Here is a 15,143-nt window from a genome sequence, read left to right as displayed (position 1 = left end):
GCCTTTCAAAAGAGACCTCCCAGTAAATATTGGGAGAGAAAAGTTTCAATATTCATCCTAAGATGTCTACCTGGAATTAATCGTCACCATGGACACAGCTCTCTGTCACTGGCCCCAGTCTGAGGCTCCTGACCACAATCTCTCACAGGCATCAGAAGAGGGCAACCACCACCCTGTTGTTTTATTCTCACACCACTAACACCACACGAGGGTTTGGGGGTCATTTGAGGGCATATGCATGGGAAAGGCAAAAAGCTATACTCCTGGGGCGCCTGGGTGGCGCAGTCGGTTAAGCGTCCGACTTCAGCCAGGTCACGATCTCACGGTCCGTGAGTTCAAGCCCCGCGTCAGGCTCTGGGCTGATGGCTCAGAGGCTGGAGCCTGTTTCCGATTCTGTGTCTCCCTCTCTCTCTGCCCCTCCCCCGTTCATGCTCTGTCTCTCTCTGTCCCAAAAATAAATAAACGTTGAAAAAAAAAATTAAAAAAAAAAAAAAAAAGCTATACTCCTAAGTGTGACATGCCCCAGATCCCAGGGGCAAAGGTTCTGAGAAAAAGACCTCAACACATGTAACCTCATGGGGTACGTCTCAGTTCTCACTCTCACATCGCATTCTCGCTCTCTGGGCTCTGACCCAAGGTTCCATCCCTCATTGCCAAGCCTGAGTTACTTGGCAATGGTCTGGGTCCGGAACCCAGACCCCCAGGGTCTCTTGTGGAAACTGCTCCTCCCTGCATCCAGCCCTGTATTTCCACAGTGAGATCTACACATTCTTGCACACTGCCCAATCCCCGGGTTTTGCTGGCTAAGTGGGTAGAAATCTCACTCACGCTGGGCCGAGCCTGGGGCGTCATCATGCTCTCTGAACTCAGACCAGGGAGCATAAGTTCAGTCACTCCCTAGAGTAGAATCTTCGTGGTGGCTGTTTCCCTCCATGAGTAGAAAGTCTGGTCTGCAGCAAGGATATATGGTGCCCACAGGCACAGAAAAGCAGGGATGACGTGTGGTGTGTGGGTCCAGATCTTTCTGGAGTCCAGCCCCATCCCAGTAGGCATGGGCTTTGTGGACTCCCTGCCTCCAACTGCTCACTGCAGACCTGGATTTTTCACAGCTTCCATGGTGAAGCAAGGGAAAGAAAAGAGCCGAAGAGAGGGAGCAACCATCCCACTCATCCCCCACTCACTACTTGGGGGCCTCCGTGTCCTCGCCCTTGGGTGGGGCTGCCACTGTGGAGGTCGCCTTGAGGCTTCGCTTCCGCTTCTGCACATTCTGCTCCGGGTGGAACAGGATGACGTAGGTCTTGGGCACATAGAGCATGCCGAGGGACACCGATGCACTCAGGCTCAAGGACACAGTCAGTGTGGTGGTTTGGATGTAGATCTGAGTCATGGAGGAAGGGACCGGGTGGGACTCAGCCCTGTTCTCTCCCACCCCCCCCCCCACATGAGTCCGTGTTCATCGGGTGAATGGAAAAGACAACATACGAGCAAAGGCCCTGTGGCATGAAGAAGTGGTGGTCATGACATGGCTCCAATACAGACAGGATGGACGATGAGTGACACGGCACCAAATGGACAAGTGACCAAGGAAGTGAAGGGTTCATTCACAGCGAGTGACACCTGGGGAAATGGTCCCTATGCCTGAAAAGGGTTAGAGCATGTTAATGAATGAGTGAATATGTTTTCAAATGAACAAACCAATGAACAGAGATTGAATAAGAGAGCAAATGGGCAAACATGATTGACAGGTGAATAAGCAAATGTTCTACTCTGTGCACAAATAAATGACTGAATAATGATCAAGCAAATGGACTGACAGATTAATGGATTGACAGGTTTGAAGTATATGAAGAAGTAATTGAATAGAAACAAGTTAGTGGATGGATAGAAGCATGGATGAACAAATGAAGGGATACAGAACTCACTGAGCCAGCAGTGACACTGACAAATGAGTGAATGAGTATGTACATGAATGAATCAGCCAACAAGCAATCATTCAGATGGGTGGTCCAGCTCTTGGGACAATTGAGACCCTCCTTGGACAGGCAAGAAACAGAGGAGGCAGTGAAAGCAACGGGAGACCCCAGATTACCTTCTCAGCTGACTGGGCGGTACCAAAGAAGATAGGCACAAAAGCTAGCCAGATGATGCAGGTGGTGTACATGGTAAAGCCGATGGGCTTGGCCTCATTGAAGGTCTCGGGCACACCGCGAGCCTTGATGGCATACACTGTGCATGTGACCATGAGTAGGAGGCTGTAGCCCAGGCAGCCGATGAGGGACAGATCCGACATGTCGCACTTGAGCACCCCTCTGGCCTGCTCTGGGTCCACGGTCCGTTGCTCTTCGTAGTCAATCACGCTGTGTGGGGGCTGGGCCCCCAGCCATGCCATTACTCCCACCACCTGCAGGAGCCGACACCGTATCAGGGGCACACCCAGCCTAGCCACCCACCCATGTCTGGCAGATTAGGGTTGCCTCCAGGCTCCTGGCCTACTGAGTGGGATGCTCAGGCCCAAGAGCCACAGTGACAGCAGGCAGAGGCCCTGGAATTGTGACCCTACACATATCTTCTCCATTCTACCTTGGGGGAGGAGCCAGTGCATGCCCCATGGATGCCCCCAGACTCAGCAGAGATCTTGTCTCCTCACAGCCCTCCAGGTAGGCAGTAACCATCTCCATTCTGTAGATGTGAAAACATGAGCTTGATCCTGTCTAGAAACATGGCAAACCTAGTTCTTGAGGACCCCCTTCCTTCTCCAGCTCCAGAGAACTGTTGAACATAATGTGGTGAAATCATGTGCAGATGCATGGTGAAGCTCAGAACGAGGCACTTAAACAGACACTGGTAAGAATGTGAGCTGATTCCAGGTGGCCTGGTAGGTTATCAAAGTCGAACACAAGAACTAACAGGGAGGAGATGGAATAGCAATTCCCTCACAGTGACAGGAGACATGACCTTGAGCCAAGAGATGCTGGGGAACAGGAACTAAGACACCTGCATAGAGGCAGGACCCTGGAAGGGCTGCCCCGTCCGTGCATGCAGATTGTTCACTGCACAAGACTGCCTGATGTATGTGTGTAGGAGGGGGGTAGGTGGGGCTGAAATCCAGCCAACACTCCAGTGCCATACTATGTCCCTAGAGCAGAGCTCTGTGATCCTGGAAGAAGGGATGCTTTTTTTTTTTTTTAATTTTTAAAAAGTTTATTTATTTATTTTGAGAGAGAGAGAGAGCAGGGGAGGGGCAGAGAGAAGGAGAAACAGAATCCAAAGCAGGCTCCAGGCTCTGAGCTGTCAGCACAGAGCCTGATGTGGGGCTCAAACTCACAAACTGAGATCATGACCTGAGCCAAAGTCGGAAGCTCAACTGCTGAGCCACCCAGGTGCCCCAAGAAGGGACACTTTTTATTAATTTGTACATCCAGAAGGAGAACTTTTTTGTGATTCTCCCAAAGGCAGCAGCTCCATAAACAAGGGACTAATAACACCCTACCCAATGTCCAGGAAAGCAGCATGAAGGCTCCTCTTATAACAAGGCTCTAGGTAGGGGGGAAAAGTTGGCTGTGAGAAACTAATACCCAAGGCCTGTGATACACAGAAGCAGCAACCAAAATGGATCCCACCAATTTTGCAACACATGTAATTGAGAAGGAACAAGCATCTGGTACATGTAAAAAACAAACAAACAAAAACAAAAAAAAAACCTCCTACAAAATAATAGAAAATGTGCAAAGTGTAGGAACAGGCACATCACAGAAGAGGAAACTCCAAAGGCCAGCTCCACTAGTAATTAAGTAAATGCAAATTAAAACAATGAGATACCACTTCATGTCCACCAGATTGGTAAATAACCTAGTAAAATTGAAGGTATGCCTCTTTGAAAGGGTCCAGGACCTCTGGAAAGGTGGGTCCGCAGATGAACCAGGAGGTACTAAATGTAGTCTAAGTATCTCTATCCTGGGGAAAGGGGCACCACAGGGATTTCAAGGAGGGAAGCAGGAAGGTAAGAAGTCAGGATGTGCTGGGCATTGCCATTCTGGCCCTGACAGGGGACGCTCGGCCCCTGCTATCTTTAGGAAGATGGCAACACTTTTCAGTCATGAATTGCCTGTGGGTGGGAATGAAGGTGGTATATGCAGAACTAGGTAGGGAGAAGGGCTTGCCTGGAGTGGAGAGCGTGTCATGTCAAAAGCAGGCTGACCATAGGCCCTCCACCTAGCCCTGAGAACTGGGCTGGCTGTACAATATCACAGTGTCACACACACCCGTCTCTCAGTACCCTTTGCACAGAAAATATCCAGTGCCTTCCAACTCATGAGAGTAATTTCTGCTGTTATAATGTTACTATCTTAGAGAAAACCCTGAAGGTCCTCTGCTTTTGCTGCACATACAGCATGAAATCCCTGCCATTTATGGAGCTGGACGACCCGCTCCATAGTGCCATTGCTGGAGCCTGTGCCTCTCATCCAGGTTACCCTGGTGACTGGGCAACAAACAGGAACTCCCTTTATGGAAACAGATTTTTTTTTTTTTTTTTTTGCTTGAGAAAACTGTCACATAGCTCTTTGCCTTATTTTTATATGGGAGCCAAATTGTGGAAGAGTTTGTTCAGTGTACAGAAAATAATCTCATTGTTTTTACAGAAACGTTGCTGGATGCTTGCACTCCCCAGCTTAAGGACCATTTTCTCTCAAGGACAGAGCCCCGGGGACTGGCTGCTCTGAAATGAGTTCTGCATATAAGTAAAACAGTAGGGCCCTGTCTCTTGTAGCCTTCCCCTCCACCACCACCCCCCCCCCCCGCCCTTAATTTTGACATAGGAGCCAAAATAGAAGAGTGATCACCTGAGTTTTTGGAGTGTTGGACAAGACCGCCAGCGCAGGCGCAATGCGCCCACCGAGTGGCCCTGGGATTCCCACGACCCACCTGCACGGAGGTGAGGCTGAAGGTGATGACGAGCTGCGAGGTGGGGCTGATGAAGGGCGGCGGCGTGACGGAGCGCTTCCCCTGCTCGAAGATGCGGTAGATGCGGTTGGTCTTGGTGAGCAAGGCCGAGTAGCTGAGCGTGGTGCCCAGGCCGAGGAAGAGCCTGCGGCCGGCGCACACTGCCGCGCCGGGCTCGGCCACCATGAGGAAGGTGATGGCGTAGATGAGGAAGATGCCGGTGAGCAGCACATAACTGAGCTCGCGGCCCGAGGCGCGGACGATCGGCGTGTCGTTGTGCCGAACAAAGGTGGCCACCACGGTGGTGGTGGCCATGCTGCCCAGCACGGCCAGCAGGAGTGGCGGCGCGGCCCAGGGCGAGGACCAGGTCAGGCGCACGACGGGCGTGGGGCGGCAGCCCGTGTGGTTGCGCGTGGGCCGCATGTCCCCGGGGCAGGCCTCGCACGTGAACTCGTCCACCTGGAAGCGGTACCCGTCACAGGCCTCACAGTGCCAGCAGCAGGGGACTCCCTTCACCATCTTTTTCCGCTCACCGGGCCCACAGGGGAGGCTGCACTGGGACGCAGGCACTTCGCGGGGGTCTCCCGACCACTGGAGAGCTTCCACCTGCGGGCACAGGAGACGAGAGCCTGGGACTCCATTTGGGGACGGTGGGCCCGGGCCCCTGCGCCTCCCGTCGGCGTGTTTGTGCCCACTCACGTCCAGCCTGAGAGTCTCTGCCCACTGGCCCACGGCCTGGTAGCCGCCGCTGCCCGCACTGCCGTTGGCCGCCTGGTACTGGAAGATGTCATAGCGCCCGGGCGCATCCCCGTTCTCATTGAACATCACCGGGGTCCCCGCGCTGCCTAGAGGGAGAGCCCATAATCCTCAGCTGGTCCCCCATCTCATCCTGGAGACGCCCAAGGCCCAGCCAGGATAAAGAAGTCATGTGCAAAGATGCTCAGTGTCATCGGGGAAATGCAACTCAAAATCTATAATAACAGGAGTATCTGGACAGCTCAGTCGTTTAAGCGCTGGACTTTGGCTCAAGTCATGATCTTACAGTTGGTGAGTTCAAGCCCCGCCTCAGGCTGTGTGCTGATAGCTCAGAGTCCAGAGCCTGCTTTGGATTCTGTGTCTCCCTCTCTCTGCCCCTTCCCCACTCATGCTCACTCACTCTGTGTCTCTCTCTTAAAAATAAACAAACATTAAAACAAAACTACAATGAGATACCTCCTCACACCCATTAGCATGGCCACTTTTCACACACCAGAAAATAACGAGACTCAGTGAGGATGTGGAAAAATTGGAACCCTGATGTATTTTGCTGGTGCAGATGTAGAATGGTGCCATCACTGTGGAAAAAAAGTGTGGCAGTTCCTTGAAAAACTAAACACAGAATTATCACATCCCCAGCAACTCCACTTATGGGTATATGCCCCAAAGAAGTGAATGCAGGGCCTCCAAGACCTATCTATCCACCCGTGTTCACGGCAGCTTTGTTCACAGTAGCCAAAAGGTGGACACACAAACGTTGTTCACTGGGGGCTGAATGAATCAACAAAGTGTCTATTAATGCAAGCACATTATTCAGCCTTAGAAAGGAAGGGCGTTCTGGCACATAGCTATGACACAGATGAACCTTAAGGACATTATACTAAGTGCAGTAAGCCAGTCACACGAAAGGCCAAATACTGCATGATTCGTCTTGCGGGATGTACCTAGAGGAGGCAAAATCATAGAGACAGAATGTTGAATGGAGGTGGCCAGAGGCTGGGGGAGGGCAAGGAGGAGCTGTTCTTTAATGGGGACAGAATTTCAGTCTTAAGATAAAAAGAAGTTCTGGAGAATGATTGCTGCACAGTGTACACGACTAAGCTGTACCCTTAAAGATGGTTAAGATGGTCTGTATTACACCATGTATACGATAACCACAATTTAAAAAGAAAAATGAAAGGAACACCTGGGTGGCTCAGTCAGTTAAGCGGCCGACTCTTGGTTTCAGCTCAGGTCATGATCTCGCGTTTCTTGAGTTTGAGCCCCACATCGGGCTCTGTGCTGACAATGTGGAGCCTGCTTGGGATTCTCTCTCTCCCTCTCTCTGCCCCCCTCCCACTTGCTCTCTCTGTCTCTCTCGAAATGCATAAATAAACTTCAAATAAGAAAAAGAAAAAAGAAAGAGCTTTAACAAGCCAGGCAAAATGATGGGTTCAAGACTTATACAAAGGTCTGAGTGTTGGCATGAGATTTGTACTGATTTGAACAATCAGCTTTTATTTCTTTTAATGATTTTTTAAAAGTTTACTTATTTATTTTTGAGAAAGACAGAGACAGCATGAGGGGAGGGCAGAGAGACAGAGAGGGAGAGAGAGAATCCCAAGCAGGCTCCATGCTGTCAGTACAGAGCCCAATGCGGGACTCAACCTCACAAACCGTGAGATCACGACCTGAGCCAAAACCAAGAGTCGGCCGCTTAACTGACTGAGCCACCCAGGTGCCCCTTGGCTTTATTTCTTTTGGAAGCCCATTCTACCAGCTTGTAGAGCTGGTCTGTAATGATAGTAAGTTGTGCCATTTATCAGAGAGCTTAGCAGAAAGAAGGTATTCGGTAGTTGGTGGAAGAACGCTTTTTAATTTTATAAAGAATAGTAACTGGGGGCACCTGGGTGGCTCAGTCAGTTGAGCATCCGACTTAGGCTCAGGTCATGATCTCACAGTTTGTGAGCCCTCGCGTCGGCCTCTGTGCTGATAGCTCAGAGCCTGGAGCCTGCTTTGGATTCTGTGTCTCTCTCTTTCTCTGCCCCTGCCCTGCTCACACTCTATCTCTCTCAAAAATAAACATTAAAAAAAAAAAAAAAGAATAGTAATTGACTAAGAAGTATATCTCTCTGCACAAACCATGAGGGCAGCTTGGGTCCATTTGGGCCTTTCAGAAGACCTTATTCTGAGCCCTGCCTATGTGCCAGGCCCTCTGCTGGTACCAGAGGACACATCAGACTTGCACCTGGTGCTCCCGTGGCACAGAGCTTAGCTGGGGTGGCCTTTGCAAGCTCAAGACTCAGAATGGGCAGCCTGTCCACACTGTACACAGTGCCTTTGCACAGTCTGCACCGTGCCCCACACAGGCCCAGAGTCCAGATGCCCCCGAACTCTGTGCAATGGAGGGGAGAGTTGCATGTGGCCTGCTGAGGGTTCCAGGCAGGAAGGGGTCACAGAAAAAGTTCCCCAACACCTGAATTTCGCAACTTGGGGCAAGGGGTACTGAAGCCTGGGAATGAGTGTTAAAAATTGGTTCCAGAATTTGGCTTAAGTTTCCAGCTCTCAGTTCCGGGTGCCCCCACCATACCATCCTGCTTCTCTCATCCCTTTGATCCCCAGTCAACCTAGGTCCCACAGAGAAATCCAACCCCGGGGGCTTCCCTTCCCTGTTGTTAGGAGATCTGTCTCCCACTCACCATTGAAGCGGACAGCTCGAATATACTGCAGCAGCATCCGCCCATCGGTGGTCTCCATCGCGGGGCACAGGCCCGTGAGCCCCGGGCAGAGTGCCTGGTGCATGCTGTGGAGGGCGTGGGCAATGGCGTAGACAGCATCGATCACAAACTGCACCTTCCCCTCCTGCTCGTAGGTAGAGTCCCGGCCGATGCGTTCCTCACCTGTCCTAGGGATGCCCGGAGGAAGTGTGCCTGGACCCCCGGCATCCCACCTGGCCTCCCACTTTCTCCCTCACCTCCCCTTGCTACCCCGGGCAGCTCTCACCTGTGCATTTGCGGGCGGAGTCGTCTGACTGGGTACCTGAGCTGATCAGTTTGCAGTTGAAATTCTCTTCCCAGAACTCGGCAAACCAGATGTTCCGGCGGTTGTTCTCCAGGGAGCGGGTCATGAAGTACTGGTCAAATCCTGAGAGTGGGGAGAGAGGAGGATGGCAACCATCTGAACCAGGCATGATTCTTCTGTGTCCCTTCACCACTTGCTCACTTCGCAGCTAGGACTGGCCACATGACTGACTTCTGGCCAGTGACTTCAGAGTGATCTGGGGGCTCCAGGGTAGAATTTGCGTCCTGTTGTAAACTCAGAGCCTCACTGCATGAAAGACTTTGAGGCTGCTCCTTCTTTCCTGGTTAGGATGCTACTGTGAAGGTGTGATGGGTGGAGCTTCAGCAGCCACTTTGTGATTATTAAGACACTTCAGTCACCAAGGCACATAGCAACCATGGAGGATGGTGGAACAGAAGTGGGGACAGAGCTCAGGACTTTGAGAATGTCATTAACTCACTGGCCCAAACCTGAAGTGGCCTACTTTCACACATCTTGTCTTGTGATGAAGTGCCTTTATTGCTAAAACTGCTCTCATCCTAATTTGTCAAATGCAATCAAATGCACTCTAAGGGAAAGAAAAAGTGTGAGGGTGGGTGTACACCCACAAGAGGCTCTGAGTCCCCAAAAGTTAAGGCTCTCAGCCTTTACAAGTTTCTGTTCTTCATAAAATAGCCCTGTAGCACCTCATGAAGGTGCCTTCAGGTCAGTCTTTGGGAAAATGATCAATTCTGTTATAAAGGGAACATCTCTGCTGGATTGTTCCAGACATTCACAGGTGGTATGGTGGAAGAAGGGAGGGGAGGCAGGCTTCATCATCTGACCAATAGGACAATATGTCGCCATCCTCGGCCTTGCTCCCTCTTCCCCAGCCCTCAAATTGGTGTGCCTTTTGAGGAACCAGCAACACCAGGAATGTAGGCATTGAATTAAAACAAAAACAGAAAGAGCAAAACTAATTCTTCACCCTGTGCAGTGGGGTGGGCTTTTCCTCCTTTGCCAACTCAAACACTGCCCGGGGGGAGGTATTCACAGAATCTCAGAATCCTAGAGTTTGGGAATCCCGGAAGGGACATGAATCAGGATGCAATTTTACAGGTGGAGAAAATGAGTCCCCCCCCCCCCCGTCACCACCACCACAAAGAGGGGTCCGTGGGGAAGGACAAGCAGGGGCAGGGGATACCGTGGGGGACAGCATCCCTGCACTCACCATCTATGGAAGCCCTTTTGGGCAGGATGGTGATGGCCCCCACGGCCACATCCTCCAGGTTCAGGATGGGTGAGGTCTTGGCTCCCCAGCTGTCAGAGCCGACCCATAGGAAGTGACCCGTCAGGTTGGCCTGGCGTGCGGCCTCCAGTACCCTCCTGGTAGAATGGGGCGAGGGGTTAGTGAGGGCCTGCGATCCTCCTCCAATTTACCTCTGGCCACTTCCTGTTCTTCTCTCTTCTTCTATCCCCTTCCAAACCACTCAGCAGACCCTCATTTATCAGGAAAAATGGGGTGTCTGGGGTTTAGGACACCTGCCCTTGGCTTCTCAGGTAGTCAAGGTTGCAGCCAGGCTCTGGCCCCAGGCCTGCCCTCTTGTTCTGTGCATTCAGCCCACTTCACACTGCCTGGAAGAGAGGCCTCCCTTTTCTTGCAGAGCCCTCTGCTGGCTCTGAGCCACACAGGCCTCAGGGCAGAGTCCATGGCCACCTGCTGATACCCTCTGAACTGCCTCCCGGGGCTCCTTGCCTGACAGGTCATTTTCTGCACTTAGATCTGCCCACGGGTCTCTCCCCTATTTTGGATGATAAGAACAGACAGGCGTTTTTGTGTGTTTCCCTTGGCTAGTCTTGGAGCATCTCCACCCAGAACAGGCCTGGTTCGTTTCTGGGAGGCACCAGACAGGGAAATGGCAGCAGGAAAAATGTGTAAGGGCAGGAAGGTGGGGGGCAGTCAAGGAGAGAGGGAGGAGGAGGAAGGGAGGATGTGCAAGGCTGGAAGATATGTAGGAAGAGGGGGCAGGGCCTTCGAGGAGAGCCTCTAATAAACATGGTGATGGAATGCGCCCACTGTCCCACCTGATGTCATCCTCGTTGGCAAAGATGATGATGCCCCGGGCATTGGGCGTCTCCATTAGTCTCTTGATCACCTTGTTGAATTCTCCTGGCTTTGGTTCCCTGGGAATCTTGATGGACTGGGCAATACAGACCCCCCCTGGGTGTCGGGGATGCCAAAGTCACCTTTTGTTCCACCCACTCACCCAACCCACTGGGGCCGCCACTGTGCATGATTGTGGCAGGGACAGAGTCCTCCAAAGGAAAGGGGCACCTGCCCACAGGGGCACCATCCACGCTCCCCACCATGTCTGATGGCCCTGGCTCACCTCTGGTACCCCCACACCCAGCTCACCAGCCTCCCGGGAGATCTGCACAAAGGCCTCAACCCCACTCTCGCCATAGTTGCCCTCGGAGGCCAGTGTGGACACGTAGTTCCATCCCAGCGCCCTCACGATGTCCACCATGGCCTGGGCCTGGTACGAGTCAGGTGGCACAACTCGGGAGAAGAAGTCATAGCGTGTGGAGTCGCTGAGCTCAGGGGCTGTGGACGCGTAGCTGATCTGGGGTATCTGGAATGGGGAAGGACATCTGGGTTATGGAGGGAGGGTCAGTGACCCTATGGGGAGGGAGGGCAACAGGGATCCAGGACACAGGTGGGGGCATGGAAGTTCAGGATTAGGGTTGGAATAGCCGCATGGAGATGCCTCAGGCGTGGGAAAATCTCTGCATTTTGAGAAGTGGTCTGATGGAATATGGGAGGTATGAGGGTCTAAGGAAGAGTGCAGGGCACCATACACACTGGTGCAGGATGTGTCCAGGCAAAGGTGGAGTGGGGACTCAAGTCCATCCTGTAGCTGATCCAGCTGCTGGGCAAAGGCTGCATCTGAGAGAGGAATGGGGCTCCTGTCATCCCTAGGGGACAGCATATTTTCCTAATTCACACAAAGGGGCAATCTGTGTAGGGGAGCGGCACCCCCAAGCAGGGTCAGAGCAGGCAGGGGGGCTAGGAAGGGATTATTTGATTCAAAGCTGTGTCTGGTTTTCTGGAGGGGACTGCTTGGAGCTGGGTTTATCTCTGTGCATTAGAGTGATCGACAGCTGGGATTATGGGCTGAGCTGATCCAGGAGAAGGGGGGGCATGAATAGCAAGGGTGGGAGGAGAGTGGAGAATGGTAGGGGAAGGCTGAGGAAATCAGGACAATGGAGGCTAACTAGAGAAGAGGGCTGAAGTGGGAGCTGGTGAAGGTCAGAAGACAAGGAAGGTTCTGGCAGGGGTGGGCCAGACTGGTCTAGGGGAGACAGGGATGTCTGAAGCAGACAGAAAGTGTAGAGTGTGGAGACAGTGTGCGAAGAGCAGGAGGGAGAGAGAAGGAAAGACAGAAGGAGGAAGAAGGAAGAGAGCGACAGGGAGACAGAAAAAGAAAAATGAGAAAAACCACAAAGAAAGAGGGAATGTCAGAGAAAAAGGAGACAGAGAAGGACGAGGGCAGTTCATGGATGCTGTAGATACTCTGGGCACTCTAGACACTAAAGTTTAATCTTGAGAACAATCTCCTCGTACAGGTTGAACCTCCTGAGAGAAATTAATCTAAAATTCCTGACTGCTGGGGCGCCTGGGTGGTTCAGTTTGTTAGGCATCCAATTCTTTGTTTCAGCTCAGGTCTTGATCCTGCGGTTCGTGGATTCGAGCCTCTCATCTGGCTCTGTGCTGACAGCTCAGAGCCTACTCTTGGGATTCTCTGTCTCTGTCTCTCTCTGCCCCTCCCCTACTTGCTTTCTCTCTCTCTCTCTCTCTCTCTCTCTCTCAAAATAAACAAACATTTAAAAATAAAATAAAATAGGGGCATCTGAGTGGCTGTCGGTTGAGCATCTGACTTCAGCTCAGGTCATGATCTCCCAGTTCATGAGTTTGAGCCTCCACATCGGGCTCTGTGCTGACAGCTCAGAGCCTGGAGCCTGCTTCAGATTGTGTCTGTCTTTCTCTCTGCCCCTCCCCTGCTCTCTCTCACACACACACACACACACACACACTCTCTCTCTCTCTCTCTCTCTCTCTCAAATATAAATAAGCATAAAAAGTTAAATAAAATAAAATAAAATAAAATAAAATAAAATGCCTGACAGCACAGTAATACAAATATGGCCTGAACTCCGTCTCTGCTCCTAGACCAGGAATTGCAAAACAGCCCCTCAGGGAACAAAATCTGTTCCCTGGTTGCCATTCATGCACCAGTGTCTTCAAGCGTTTAATTTTTGAATTGGTAAGTAGTGTTTAACATGGTGTGGGGGTGCAGGGTGCTACCTTAGTCTGGGGCTGAGCTGGCAGCAGTGGGCCCTGGGCTTATGGGGTCCTGCTTCACCCATCTACGCCCCAACCTGGCCCTTGAAGGCCCTTGAGTCTGAGATCTCTGCACTCAGCCTAGAGGGGCAGACACAGGGAAAGGGACAGAAACCAGAGCTCCAAGCAGGGCATGGGACAGAGCTATAAACACAGACGGACATGGGCAGTCGGGTGAGACAGAGACTCTCCTCACTACTACCCCGCCCCCCATCCACCACACACACACACACACACACACACACACACACACACATCCCAGGGAGCCACAGAACTTCTCTTGGTGCCTACTAGAAGCTGTGTCTGTATGACAACACTGACATCCGGTGGGAACAGGGGTGGGGAGATTACATGGATGCAGATGATGGAGGGGGACCCACATAAGACCTCTACCCAACATGGTAGAAACAGAGGCCTTGCCTCAGAGAAACTCTCAAGACACTGAAGTCCCCTCCCCCAGCCAGAAGGAAGCAAAGCCTTCCTTTCTTCACATAAAGATGGAGGGACAGAGACACCCCTCCCCCACAGAACCCCAGTGAATGACTTCTACTGAAAACCCCCACGCTCTAATGCCAAAGGCCCCCTAATCCCTTATTCTTATGCCCTTCCCCTCAATCACTGCCCCCCAGGCTGCAGGGAAGGGGTGCCCCGCACTTAAGACAGTTCCCTCAAGATGAGGGAACTACTCACCACCACCCTCCCCTACCCCGCAGAGTTGCCAGGGTCATGTCCTGGTGACCCCACCAGAGGAGGGCCCTGTCCCCAGGGCCGGGGGCGGGACCACCACACAAGGTTGTGCAATATGTGCCCCAAACAAGGACATCCAAGCAAGCGACCAAGATAAGGCTAAACTCCAGGGGGCCCTGCTCTAATCCATTGGGTCTCCAGGCAAAGGCTGCATCCCGCTGTGGGAAGAGGCAGCCTTGACGGCCCAGAAGGTAGGTTTCCTTAATTCACACAAAGGGCTGTGTGTGCAGGTGGCAGCGCTGGCAGGGCACCTGAGCAGACAAGGAAGGGTCGACGGGTTGGGTTGATCTGGCTCGGCCTTGCTTCTGGCTCCCAGGGCAGGGTTTCTTTGAAGCAGCGGGTGATCTTTGTGAATTTGAGTGATTTCTGCCAGGAGACTAGACTTCAGCCACCCAGAGGGCGGGGACGGGACGAGGACGCGAGAGAGTGCCCTCACCGCAAACAGGCGCAGCACATTGGCGACCATGATGGAGACGGAGCTGGCCGACGCGCCGACGACAGCCACGACCCGCTCGGGGGGCGCGGCGCGCAGCGGAGGGACGCCTCCGGGGCAGCGCACTGCCCCCTCGTCGCCGTCGCCGCGGCCCTGGATCAGCGCCTGCACGAAGGTCAGCGCCTGCTCCAGCGCGTACGTGTCCCGTGAGCAGGTGTCGAGCAGCCGCGCGCCCAGGCGCACGCCGGGCAGCAGCTCAGGGTCGGCGTTCACGCGGTCCAGCGCGTACAGCATGGCCTCCAGCCGGTGCACGCCCTGCTCCTTCTTCAGCTGCCCGCACGCCCTGCCCGCAGCGCCCCGCGCGTGCACCGGGAACAGGCCGCCCAGCGTGAGGCCGCCTGCCAGGCGCACCGAGCCCGCCGCGCCCGCCGCGCCCGCTTGCACCAGCACCAACAGCGGCGGCAGCAGCGCCAGGAGCGGCGGCTCCCGGGCGCTCCCCGGCCTGGCCATCCGCTGTCCAGCTGCGGGAGGAGGACAGGGCGGGGAGGGGAACAGAACAGGGGAACGCTCTGAGCGCTAGGCAGAGGGAGAACCCCGGGTCGCGGGGAAGGGGAAGGAGTTCCGGGTGCTGGGGAGAGGGGAGGCGCGCAAAAAATGTTGGCTGAGCGGGTTGGGGAAGAAATGAGCTATCAATTCGCCCAGCCCTCCCAGGTCTCCACCGCGCTCTCACACCCTCTGAATCTTATCACACGCGTCCCCCCGCCCGACCGCTGTCTCCACCGAGCCAGCCTGCCCCTCCCCTACAGCCCTGGGCCTCTGTTCCTCAGGGACCCAGCCCCAGCGCAC

General features: G+C 53.4%; 1 protein-coding gene across 1 annotated transcript; it reads right to left on the bottom strand.

Annotated features, from left to right (window-relative positions):
• Nucleotides 1-1,180: 1,180 nt before the first annotated feature.
• On the bottom strand, nt 1,181-14,807 carry GRM6 (glutamate metabotropic receptor 6). The gene is made up of 10 exons (XM_047873849.1): nt 14,301-14,807; nt 11,132-11,348; nt 10,801-10,936; nt 9,947-10,101; nt 8,680-8,820; nt 8,376-8,576; nt 5,641-5,786; nt 4,924-5,547; nt 2,090-2,401; nt 1,181-1,378 (listed from the first exon to the last, which is right to left on the bottom strand). Exons 1-10 carry the CDS (start codon nt 14,805-14,807, stop codon nt 1,181-1,183), a joined length of 2,637 nt encoding a protein of 878 aa, XP_047729805.1.
• Nucleotides 14,808-15,143: the final 336 nt, after the last annotated feature.

The sequence above is a fragment of the Prionailurus viverrinus genome, chromosome A1 (assembly GCF_022837055.1).
Source record: "Prionailurus viverrinus isolate Anna chromosome A1, UM_Priviv_1.0, whole genome shotgun sequence".
Classification (NCBI taxonomy): Eukaryota; Metazoa; Chordata; class Mammalia; order Carnivora; family Felidae; genus Prionailurus; species Prionailurus viverrinus.
Note: the sequence above shows the minus strand (reverse complement) of the source record. Positions and strands in the feature narration are given on the sequence as shown.